Source organism: Oppia nitens, unplaced genomic scaffold, assembly GCF_028296485.1.
Source record: "Oppia nitens isolate AA-2021 unplaced genomic scaffold, nextdenovo-longstitch-racon4-pilon3 scaffold16_pilon_pilon_pilon, whole genome shotgun sequence".
Taxonomy (NCBI): Eukaryota; Metazoa; Arthropoda; class Arachnida; order Sarcoptiformes; family Oppiidae; genus Oppia; species Oppia nitens.
Window position 1 is genome coordinate 739,802 of NW_026533195.1, and position 14,450 is coordinate 754,251.

At 26.5% G+C, this 14,450-nt stretch overlaps 1 protein-coding gene across 1 annotated transcript; it reads right to left on the reverse strand.

Annotated features, from left to right (window-relative positions):
- Window positions 1-10,983: 10,983 nt before the first annotated feature.
- Window positions 10,984-14,299, reverse strand: LOC128965215 (kelch-like protein 17). The gene is made up of 9 exons (XM_054311865.1): window positions 14,068-14,299; window positions 13,804-13,995; window positions 13,619-13,704; window positions 13,454-13,509; window positions 12,695-12,905; window positions 11,763-11,878; window positions 11,321-11,398; window positions 11,086-11,180; window positions 10,984-10,998 (listed from the first exon to the last, which is right to left on the reverse strand). Exons 1-9 carry the CDS (start codon window positions 14,188-14,190, stop codon window positions 10,984-10,986), a joined length of 972 nt encoding a protein of 323 aa, XP_054167840.1. The 5' UTR covers window positions 14,191-14,299.
- Window positions 14,300-14,450: the final 151 nt, after the last annotated feature.

Here is a 14,450-nt window from a genome sequence, read left to right on the forward strand (position 1 = left end):
TGTCCCTTCACCCTTCGAGTAGTTACTCGTCCTCACACGCAATGGCCACTTTTGTTTCAAAAAAATAAAAATCCTATTTCAACAAACACATGTTAGTGGTGAGAAATGGGTGGCAATAGACACATGTTAGTGTTGAGCTTTCTCTAGGGACCGGGACCCCGTAAAAAGGCCACAAAAATATATAAATATGATTACACGTAGTCGTAGGAATAACGGGGGGTGTTCGGGAGGTACCCTCTCAAATAAATCCCGCGTTCAGCAGGTAGGCATTGACTGCAGTTCGTTAAGTATGCATCATATCCCACGCAGTGATGTGCTATGCGGGCAAAGCTGTGATGTAATGCGACCGCAGACTAGTCAACAAAATCAGACTAACCTCCAAAATGTTTCAGTTCAAGCTGGTTCTCAGCAACAACTGACCAATTTGGTTGACAAATCGCAAAAGCGCATGAGATGGACACATGAGATGAATACCTTGATAATGCGCGAATACTACAGATCAACTCGACTCGAAACAAATATGACTGATTACAGAAACCAAATATACTTAGCATTCAAACAAAAATATCCAGAACTAAATGTAACGGAACAAAGGATTGCAGACCAACGGCGATTCTTAGCAAAGAATAATAAAATATCCCCGATTGAATTACAAGAAATCAAACAACAAGTGGCACATGAACTATCATTAAATGAAACAACTGAATTAAATATTACAGTAGAAGTAGTGCCAGAAATAGAAGAGACACCTACAACAACAGATAACAGAAACAATACAAATGATGAAACAAACAGAATAACAGCAGAAAATGAACTAAAAACATCTTTAGAACAATATAAAGACTTTGAAATAGAATTCAGACCTAAATTACCAAAAATAAGAAGTGGCATTAAAACAAGATCTACTATAATAACAATAAATGATATACTTAAAGATTACATCGAAGAAAATATGTCGTTGAGCGCAATTAATACAATAACGTATTGTGCAGCAGTAGCAGTATCGAGACTCTTAGGCTACAAAATAGATCCCATGTCAACAACAAAACCAAATCAAGAAAATGTAATACCTAAATGGCAAAAGCGAATAGAGACACGAATCGAAGGGAAAAGAAAAATAATTGGAAGAATAACGCAAGTGTTAAATGGAAACAAATCAAAAAGAATTAACCAATCATTAAAAGATATATACAGATCATTACAGACAAAACCTGGAAATCCTGAATTTGAATCCATAATCCGAAATTACAACGACACATTAAAACAAACAGTTCAAGCACTATCACAAAGAATCAGAAGATATAAACAACAAAGCGAAAGACGAAAACAAAATACAATGTTCTATAATAACGAAAAAATGTTCTATAGAAATCAAAATAAAATAAATTCAAGCAATATTAACAATACATCACAAATAGATGAAATAGAAAACTACTGGAAAGAAATCTGGAGTAACCCAAAGGAATATAAAGAATCAAATTGGATAAATGATATTGTAGATGAAAATAAAGAAATACCACATATGACTTCAGTAAATATAATTAAAGATGACTTAACCGAAGCCCTCAAGAAATCCCACAATTGGAAAAGCCCAGGACAAGACAAAATACAAAACTTCTGGTACAAACACTTTACAACAGTACATCAACCAATGGCAATAGCAATGGATAAAATAATACAAACAGGACAAACCGATGACTTCCTCACTTCTGGAATAACATATCTACTCCCAAAAACAGAAAATACATCAGATCCCAGTAAATATAGACCCATCACTTGCCTAACAACAATGTATAAAATCTTAACATCCATAATATCAACAAAAATATATAATCATTTAAGCAACAACAACATAATAGCTGAAGAACAAAAAGGCTGTATAAAACACTCTATGGGCTGTAAAGAGCAATTAACAATAGACAATATCATAACAATAAGAGCTCGTCAAAAACATAGAAATCTTGAAATGGCATACATAGACTATAAGAAAGCATTCGATTCAGTCCCTCATAAATGGTTATTAAGAGTGTTAAAACTATATAAAATTGACAACACACTGATAAACACATTAGAAAATATGATGAAAAAATGGAATACTAAATTGTGTGTCAATACAAATAATGGAACAAAAATAAGTACAGAAATAAAAATAAATAGAGGAATATTTCAAGGAGATTCACTCAGTCCTCTGTGGTTCTGCTTAGCCATAAACCCACTGTCATCATTACTTAAAAAGCTAAAAGGCGTAAATCTAAAATCAAGTGATACAAAATATAAGCTAACACATCTACTATATATGGACGACTTAAAACTATATGCCGAAAAAGAATCTGATTTAAATGCAATGCTAAAAACAACAGAAACTTTCTCCAATGATATAAATATGGAATTCGGATTAGATAAATGTGCTATAATGAAACTGAAAAGAGGAGTCTATTCTGAAAGAAATCAATACGAAACTGAAAATGGATATATAAAGGCACTAGAAAATGGAGATATATATAAGTACTTAGGAATTAAGCAAATGCATAAATCTAAAATGACAGAAGTTAAAGAAGAAATAAAGAAAACATTAAACCAAAGAATAATAAAAATACTAAAATCTCAACTAAACTCAAACAACAAATTCAAAGCCATAAACACTTGGGCTATACCTGTACTGACATACTCGTTCGGAATAATAAAATGGAGTAAAACAGAACTTGAGACCATTGAAAGACATATAAGGCGACAACTTACAATGTTTGGACTACACCACCCTAGAAGTTCTGTAGCACGACTGTGTGTTAGTAGAAAGCATGGGGGTAGAGGGTTACTAAACATTGTAAGCCTTGAAGCCAAACAGCGAGAATTGCTGAGAAAATACCATCAACAAAAATGCAATGTCTCAGAGCTCCACAAAATAACAGCAACACTTGATAACAACTACACACCTCTAAATCTCAGCAATAATGAACATCAAATAGAAATACAAAATGAAAAAGAGAGGATTAACACATGGGCCTCAAAAGAACTCCACGGTAGATACAGAGCAGAACTCAACCAAACACACGTAGACGAAGAAATGTCTACAAAATGGTTGAAGTACGCCGGTCTTCATGGAGAGACAGAGGGGTTCATGATGGCAATACAAGATCGAGTGATTCCGACACGAAACCATCAGAAATACATCCAAAAGCTAAATATACCAACAGACAAGTGCAGGATGTGTCATATGGAGTCAGAAACAATAGAACATATACTAAATGGGTGTAAAGTACTCACAAACACCGAGTACCTAAGCCGTCACAACCAAGTAGCCAAAATCATACATCAGGAATTGGCAATAAGATTCGGACTAATCAAAGAACCATTACCATACTATAGATACGAGCCACAAAGTGTAATGGAAAGCAACAGAGCCAAGCTCTACTGGGATAAGGAAATAAGAACAGATAAGACTGTGGCCCACAACCGCCCAGATATAGTACTAGTAGACAAACATCAAGATAAGGCGTACATAATAGACATAGCGGTCCCACTAACACACAAACTACAGGACACGCATAGTGAGAAACGCCGAAAATATACAGACTTGGCCTATGAGATCAATAAGATGTGGCGCATTAAGAAAGTTGAAATCATACCTATAATCCTGTCATCAATGGCCGTAATACCGAAAAATCTGGCCTTAAGTTTGGAATCACTGGAAATCAGAAAAACTAAGATCTATGAAATGCAAAAAGCAGTGATACTTCAGAGTTGTAGAACAGTCAGAAAAGTACTAGACTTGAGTTGAGTCTAACCAGTCGTGTCTCTGCCACCAAAAGTGGCCGACACAACTGTGATCACACCGGAACAACCGTGATATACAAAAATAATAATAATAATAATAATAATAATAATAAAAACAAATATATATATAATTATGATTACACGTAGTCGAAGGAATAACGGGGGGTGTTCGGGAGGTACCCTCTCAAATAAATCCCGCGTTCAGCAGGTAGGCATTGACTGCAGTTCGTTAAGTATGCATCATATCCCACGCAGTGATGTGCTATGCGGGCAAAGCTGTGATGTAATGCGACCGCAGACTAGTCAACAAAATCAGACTAACCTCCAAAATGTTTCAGTTCAAGCTGGTTCTCAGCGACAACTGACCAATTTGGTTGAAAAATCGCAAAAGCGCATGAAATGGACACATGAGATGAATACCTTGATAATGCGCGAATACTACAGATCAACTCGACTCGAAACAAATATGACTGATTACAGAAACCAAATTTACTTAGCATTCAAACAGAAATATCCAGAACTAAATGTAACGGAACAAAGGATTGCAGACCAGCGGCGATTCTTAGCAAAGAATAATAAAATATCCCCAATAGAATTACAAGAAATCAAACAGCAAGTGGCACATGAACTATCATTAAATGAAACAACTGAATTAAATACCACAGTAGAAGTAGTGCCAGAAATGGAAGAGACACCTACAACAACAGATAACAGAATCAATACAAATGATGAAATAAATAGAATAACAGCAGAAAATGAACTAAAAACTTCTTTAGAACAATATAAAGACTTTGAAATAGAACTCAGACCTAAGTTACCAAAAATAAAAAGTGGCGTAAAAACAAGATCTACAATAATAACAATTAATGATATACTTAAAGATTACATCGAAGATAACATGTCGTTGAGCACAATTAATACAATAACATACTGTGCAGCAGTAGCAGTATCGAGACTCTTAGGCTACAAAATACAACACATGTCAACTACAAAACTAAATCAAGAAAATATAATACCTAAATGGCAAAAGCGAATAGAGACACGTATAGAAGGGAAAAGACAAGTAATAGGAAGAATAACGCAAGTGTTAAATGGAAACAAATCAAAAAGACTTAACCAATCATTAAAAGATATATACCGATTATTACAGACAAAACCTGGAAAACCTGAATTTGAAGCTATTATCCGGAATTACAACGACACATTAAAACAAACAGTTCAAGCACTATCACAAAGAATCAGAAGATATAAACAACAAAGCGAAAGACGAAAGCAAAATACAATGTTCTATAATAACGAAAAAATGTTCTATAGAAATCAAAACAAAATAAATTCAAGCAATATTAACCATACACCACAAATAGATGAAATAGAAAACTACTGGAAAGAAATCTGGAGCAACCCAAAGGAATATAAAGAATCTAATTGGATAAATGATATTGAAGATGAAAATAAAGAAATACCACCTATGACTTCAGTAAATATAATTAAAGATGACTTAACCGAAGCCCTCAAGAAATCCCACAATTGGAAAAGCCCAGGACAAGACAAAATACAAAACTTCTGGTACAAACACTTTACAACAGTACATCAACCAATGGCAATAGCAATGGATAAAATAATAAAAACAGGACAAACCGATGACTTCCTCACTTCCGGAATAACATATCTACTCCCAAAAACAGAAAATACATCAGATCCCAGCAAATATAGACCCATCACTTGCCTAACAACAATGTATAAAATCCTAACATCCATAATATCAACAAAAATATATAATCATTTAAGTAACAACAACATAATAGCTGAAGAACAAAAAGGCTGTATAAAACACTCAATGGGCTGTAAAGAGCAATTAACAATAGACAATATTATAACAATAAGAGCTCGTCAAAAACATAGAAATCTTGAAATGGCATACATAGACTATAAGAAAGCATTCGATTCAGTCCCACATAAATGGCTATTAAGAGTGTTAAAACTATATAAAATTGACAACACACTGATAAACACATTAGAAAATATGATGAAAAAATGGAAAACTAAACTGTGTGTCAATACTAATAATGAAACAAAAATAAGTACAGAAATCAAAATAAATAGAGGAATATTTCAAGGAGATTCACTCAGTCCTCTGTGGTTCTGCTTAGCCATAAACCCACTGTCATCACTACTTAAAAAGCTAAAAGGCGTAAATCTAAAATCAAGTGATACAAAATATAATCTAACACATCTACTATATATGGACGACTTAAAACTATACGCCGAAAAAGAATCTGATTTAAATGCAATGTTAAAAACAATAGAAACTTTCTCCAATGATATAAATATGGAATTTGGATTAGATAAATGTGCTATAATGAAACTGAAAAGAGGAGTCTATTCTGAAAGAAATCAATACGAAACTGAAAATGGATATATAAAGGCACTAGAAAATGGAGATATATATAAGTACTTAGGAATTAAGCAAATGCATAAATCTAAAATGACAGAAGTTAAAGAAGAAATAAAGAAAACATTAAACCAAAGAATAATAAAAATACTAAAATCTCAACTAAACTCAAACAACAAATTCAAAGCAATAAACACTTGGGCTATACCTGTACTGACATACTCGTTCGGAATAATAAAATGGAGTAAAACAGAACTTGAGACAATTGAAAGACATATAAGGCGACAACTTACAATGTTTGGACTACACCACCCTAGAAGTTCTGTAGCACGACTATGTGTTAGTAGAAAACATGGGGGTAGAGGGTTACTAAACATTGTAAGCCTTGAAGCCAAACAGCGAGAATTGCTGAGAAAATACCATCAACAAAAATGCAATGTCTCAGAGCTCCACAAAATAACATCAACACTCGATTACAACTACACACCTCTAAATCTCAGCAATAATGAACATCAAATAGAAATACAAAATGAAAAAGAGAGGATTAACACATGGGCCTCAAAAGAACTTCACGGAAGATACCGGGCAGAACTCAACCAAACACACGTAGACGAAGAAATGTCTACAAAATGGTTGAAGTACGCCGGTCTTCATGGAGAGACAGAGGGGTTCATGATGGCAATACAAGATCGAGTGATTCCGACACGAAACCATCAGAAATACATCCAAAAGCTAAATATACCAACAGACAAGTGCAGGATGTGTCATATGGAGTCCGAAACAATAGAACATATACTAAATGGGTGTAAAGTACTCACAAACACCGAGTACCTAAGCCGTCACAACCAAGTAGCCAAAATCATACATCAGGAATTGGCAATAAGATTCGGACTAATCAAAGAACCATTACCATACTATAGATACGAGCCACAAAGTGTAATGGAAAGCAACAGAGCCAAGCTCTACTGGGATAAAGAAATAAGAACAGATAAAACTGTGGCCCACAACCGCCCAGATATAGTACTAGTAGACAAACATCAAGATAAGGCGTACATAATAGACATAGCGGTCCCACTAACACACAAACTACAGGACACGCATAGTGAGAAACGCCGAAAATATACAGACTTGGCCTATGAGATCAATAAGATGTGGCGCATTAAGAAAGTTGAAATCATACCTATAATCCTGTCATCAATGGCCGTAATACCGAAAAATCTGGCCCTAAGTTTGGAATCACTGGAAATCAGAAAAACTAAGATCTATGAAATGCAAAAAGCAGTGATACTTCAGAGTTGTAGAACAGTAAGAAAAGTACTAGACTTGAGTTGAGTCTAACCAGTCGTGTCTCTGCCACCAAAAGTGGCCGACACAACTGTAATCACACCGGAACAACCGTGATATACAAAAATAATAATAATAATAATAATAATAATAATAATAATAATAATAATAAATATAATAGAAAATTCTATCATATATATATAATACTAAATAAGTAAAAATCTACATATATATATATATATATATATTATTAATTATAAAAATAATTCTTATTTTTATAATTAAAAAATATTTTTACGACACGTGTGTTGTGTGCAGACAATTGTTTTTCATTGTAATATTGTTTTTTATTGTTGTTGATGATTATGTTGTAATTTAAGTATTTAATATTAAATATTATTGAAAATATAGTTTATACATTTATATTTAATTACATAAAAATAATAATTTAAAAAAAACCTATAATATAGAATTTTCCACTAAATATAACTATAGATAGTTTTAAATTATTGTTTTTTACTATAATATTATTAAGTTTATTTGTACTAATAAAATTATTTTATTTGAGTAAAATTTATTGACATTTTATTAAAGTAATATATATATATATTTAAGTTAAATACTATTTGTTATGATTAAGTAAATTATAATTTCATATATAATTATTAATTGTTATTAGAATTGATTTGTATATAATTAATAAACAATATTATATTATTTAAAAAAAAAATGATTGAAATACTAGGTAATTGTTTTAAAAAATTATTCAAAACTATAACATTTACTATAGTATTAATAGTATTAATTATTGTAAAATTTACATCATATTTTTCAAGTCTAAATAATAATGAAAACAATAATAATAATAATAATTACGATAATATGTTATATATATGCCAAACAATTGAACAATTTAATCGTAAAAATTACATAACATTTACGTATAGTATTGACAATCAATTTAATGGACAATCAATTAGTATACAAATATGGAAACGTATTTCAATATCAATTATATTGAAATTAATTATTTTAATAATTATTATAATATTTATTACTTGTGCCTTAGAGATTAGTCGGTTCAATGATTATCTACCAGTGCTCGGACTGGTAGCCAAATCAACCAGACTAATTGGTCCACAATCGTTGATGTGTTGGCTAATGGCCATAACGTTTGCCGTTTGGCTATTATTAGTTTGCCTATTATGTTATCATGATCATTATTATCTAAAAAACTACCAGTGCTCTGGCACTACCACTGGTACTACTATATGGCATATGATATATGGCTTGAAATATAGTCAATTGAAATATCCATTAAATTTGAAACATTTTAAACTATACTATCAAATTATACAATATTTTATAATATCGTTAATTAGATATTATTATTACTCGATAACTGGACTAGGAATTGTTATAAATTTTTCATTAACTATACTAGCTAATTTTAAATATATAAATCCATCATGGTCACTTATGGATCTAATCTACTGGAATCTATTGTTTACAATTGGTTTCGTACATATGTTTTCAATGGTTGCCTATATATTAAGTATATTATTACTAGTATTAGTCTATGTTATATTTAAACTCAAGGAAATTAATCAAAAATTTCTAAAAGCATATAAATTAGGTAATACTAGACTATTATTACTGACTATTGATGAGCATCGTTATTGTTCAACATTATTAAGCTTGATCAATCAATATATATCCATTGGCCTGGCTATTATCTATTATCTATGGTTTAATATGCTATTATTGCTATTGTATAGTCTAACTAATCATTCAATGAATGTTAGACTGGGATTTGTTGGACTATTATATTTTGAATTACTATACGGTATTATATTGACCGGTATTGGTCTATGGATTGGTAAACAGGTATAGATGATAGAGATATGTGTGGGGGTGTGTGGGTGGTGGGGTAATTCAATGGGGGTGGGGGGTTGGGACAAATAAAATTTCTATTAAATTTTGACCCGATACTAAAATTTATTATTTATTATTATTATTATACTATGGGTTTATTTATATACAGTATATTATTATTTAATAATAATTAATTAAAAATATAATTTGTTTTTGTGTAAAACTTTATATATATTTATATTTTTGGTTAATTTAATTAAATATATTATTATTTTTTAATTTAAAATATTAAAAAAATATAATAATTATAAATATAGTTATTAGTTATTATTATCCTAATTATAATCTTTATTTTTATTTATTTTTTCCAAAATAAACAAATATAACAAACAGGCCCACAAACCGCGCCTATTATTGTTCAAGTATTTAAATCGATGGCCAGTTATGTCGAACAGACACCTACTCCATATCAGTGAACTTATTGAACGACTGTCCTCTACTAATCGACCCATTGGTCTATATTGTGGACATTTATTTCCCATCGATAGTCTATCGATATTTCAATATTTATTGCTATTATCTAATAATTATTTATTGTTTATTAGTATGTTTAATAATATTTAATTATTTTTAACTTATTTTTTTTTGTATAATTAATAATGTTTATTTTTTACTTGTAATATTAATTAATTATAATAATTGTAATATAATTTTATGTAATTACTAATATTAATTATAACAAAAAAAAACTATTATTTTATTACAGTATTATTGCAGAGAAATTATATGATTATTTATTTAATTAATTTTTATGTATTGAAATTGTTTTATAAATATTTTTTGACTAAACAATTATAGTACAAAATAAATATTATTATCATAAAAATAAAATCAATATAAACATAAAATATAATAAAAATTTTTCATTAATAAAATAAATTTTTTAAATTTATAAATTATAATCATTTTTTATACTATTCAATATAAATATATTATTAACACAAATTATTAAAAATATATAAAAAAAAATTATTTTTTTTAGTTTATGAAAACATCTAATTAGTCATACATCTAATGTCATATAAATATTATAACTAACTATAATAAATAAAAAATTTAATAAATATTAAAATACAAACGGGCTTGCAATTTATTGATATTTTTAAATAAAATAATAATTAAGTTAGCTATTAATTAATAATAAAAATATAAAAAAATATCTAAATTTAGAAGTTTGACTATTCTAATAAATAAATAGTTAAAAATAAAATTATTAAACTATATTTATTTATTTTTAACTATTACAGTAACTATAATAGAAATTCAAAGTATTATACAATAAATTATAAAACTACTGTATTTTCGTTTTTTTTTTAAAATATTTAAATAATTTTAAAAAATATTAGTCACAAAAAAATTAATGAAATTGAAAAATTTATTAAATTAAATTTTCACAATAATTTTAACATAATAATTATAATAAGTGATTTTTCATTTATTTATATAATACTAAAATAAGAAAATTAATTTAATAATTATATACTAATAATAATAATAATTTTGATTTATTATATATAAAGTATTTATTTTTTTAAAAAAAATAAATTTTACCTTAAATAACAATTTAATTAATTAATATTAATATTTTTAATTCCAATTTAAGCGATAGCAACCTATTTAAGTAAAATATAAATATTTTTATTTAAAAAAATAGAAAAAAATTAACTAATTATCTAATAATAATAATAATAATAATATACCCCGTAATCCATTAGTTTATGTGGCAATGCTGTAGATGGAGACCATTTATCTGATAAATAGTTGTATATTTCAACCGTTTTGCTTATATCGTAAGCTATTGATATAAATATATATATATTAGTTTTAATTTAATTTTTAAAAAAAAAATTATTTAAAAAACAAAAAATTAATTTTTTTATGTTGACAAAAAAAACATAAATTAAATTTTAAAATTATTTTTTATAATAATAATACCTGAATAGCCACCAAATGCATACAATTCATCTTCAAATGCAATTAATTTGAAATCATATCGCTTATCGGTAATTGGTGCTAGGTTATTTTTGTTAAAAAATTAAATAAAAATAACAAATTATTGATAGTGATTAGTATAGACAAAAAAATAATTATTATAATTTTTAATATTATTATATATATATATAGAAATATATCAATATCTATAATTGTAGTCAACAAAATTAGCTTGGTAAATTACTATTAATAGTTATTAATTAGGTTATTAACTAGTACAATTTATGTTTTATTAACTAAAATTTAATTATAAATAAATAAAAATTTTAATACTAAGATTTTCAATGCTTGAATTATTTTTATTTTTTTTTTTAAATAAATAACTAAAACTAACATGTTTCATATAATTAAGGGGTCGTATATAAATAAATTTTTAAAAAAATACCTATTGGTGTCCATTGATTTAATTTGGGATCATATGATTCGCACGATCTTTCATCACTACCTTTACCAGAGCACACATAGATTTTATCTTTTAGGGCTGCTGCACCAAAATTTGCTCTAGATAAAATTTTTAAAAAAAAATTAATTTTAATAATAATAATAATATTTACTAATAATAATAATAATATTTACTAATAATAATAATAATAATTACTAATAAAAATAATAATAATTACTAATAATAATAATAATAATTACTAATAAAAATAATAATAATTACTAATAATAATAATAATAATTACTAATAATAATAATAATAATTACTAATAATAGTAATAATAATTACTAATAATAATAATAATAATTACTAATAATAATAATAATAATTACTAATAATAATAATAATAATTACTAATAATAATAATAATAATTAATAATAATAATAATAATAATTACTAATAATAATAATAATAATTACTAATAATAATAATAATAATAATTACTAATAATAATAATAATTACTAATAATAATAATAATAATTACTAATAATAATAATAATAATTACTAATAATAATAATAATAATTATTAATAATAATAATAATAATAATTACTACTACTAATAATAATAATTACTACTAATAATAATAATAATTACTAATAATAATAATAATGCTGTATTAATTAATTTTACTTAACTTAATAAATCAATTTAAATTAGACTAATAAATAAATATAGAATAAATTAATATTTAAAAAAATAATTTTTATATATATATAAATGTATATAGTGTATATATATATATATATTAAAATGTTATTTAAAAAAAATAAATCAAATATAATTTAGTAAACTATATATCTATTTATATATATATAATTTATATATACTATATATTTATCATATTAATAAATTAAAAATTAAAAAACTAACCTTGATGAACGCATGTTTTTCATTGGTACCCATTGTTTGGATTTTGGTTCATACCTTTCCATTGTATTCAATGTTCGGGAGCCATCAAAACCTCCGATAGCATACAGATAGCCATCCAGAGCTACCAGTGCCAGACCTTCACGTTTTTCATTCATTGGTGTACTAAAAGTCCATTCATCCTTAGCTGGCGAATAGGATTCACAGGTTTCCTCTAAAATAATAATACAATAAAAAATAAAAATAAAATAAATTATTTAATTAACAACTAATTATAACAACTCTATAGTCTAGACAAAAAATACAGTCAAAATCATGCTATGGTGTATACTATATATATATATATATAGTACAAACTTATATTGTTTAAAAAAAATATTATTAATAAAATTTATTAATTAAAACTAATTATAACAACTCTATAGTCTAGACAAAAAAATACAGTCAAAATCATGCTATGGTTTATACTGTATATATATATATAGTAATAGAAACATATATTATTTTTTAAAAAAACATATAATAAAAAAAATATTTAGTAATTAACAACTAATTAGTCTAGACAAAAAAAATACATTTAAAATCAACCTATGGTATTTAATGTATTGATATTTTGTTCAAAAAAACAAAAAAACTAAAAATAAATTAACAACTATATAATTAAAAAAAATTATTAATATATATATATAGACAGTATATTTATATATAATCTAATTAATTATTAAAATATAATATATATATAGAAAAAATATAATAATTTACCTTGATGACCGCCGCAAACATAAATAATATTATCAATAACTGCTGCATCATGTTGACTATAGTTAAAAAAAAAAATTAAAAATTACAATTAAAAAAAAATTTGTTTTAAAATAATAATAATAATAATATAGTTTTTTTTTTAAAAAAAAAGTTTATTTCAATTACTATCGACTATTTCTCAACGCTGCCACCAAAGTCCATGAATTGGTTCTTATATCATACGATTCAACTGTATTTGACTTATCAGTACCCTATAAATAATAATAATTTAAACATAATAATTAGTAACATAATTTTTTTTTTTGGGTGGGTGGGTGGGTATAGGTTGCTCGCCAACAAAACAAACATACAGTAAACCCTCCGATGGCAAACAATTTTTGATTGACCGAAACCAGTCCATACAGACTACGGCCATTGGACATGGGTTGCAGTGATTGCCAGACACTCGAACGGGTATTGTATTTGAAACAACCGGTTTGATAGGTAATACCATCGTAACCGCCGCATAGATAGATAGCACTGGTAGTCGGATTTTGGGTTAGCTTTTTATATAAATATTGAAATAAATTAATTAATTAAAAAAATAAAATAAAATTAATTATTAATATAATTACATTAACATTATTAGCATTAATATAACTATTTGGTGGTAGTCTAGTTATTGATGATGATTGAACCATAAAATTACAATTAATTGTAATTACTAACAAAATTGCAATGTTTATAATTGCATACATTATTATTATTATTTTTTTTTTAAAAAATATAAAAACTTAAAATATTTTTTTTTTGCTTTTTTATAATAAATAAAAAAACAATGTGTGTGTGATATACAACTAAATTAATAAACTAAATTATTGTTTCAATAAAAACTTATTTATATATGCACATATTTTAGCTAACTATATTAATAATAATAATAATAATTTAAAGATAAAAAAAATTAAAAGTGTCTAGCCTAATAGATAATTATATATTTTTTTAATAATTAATAATT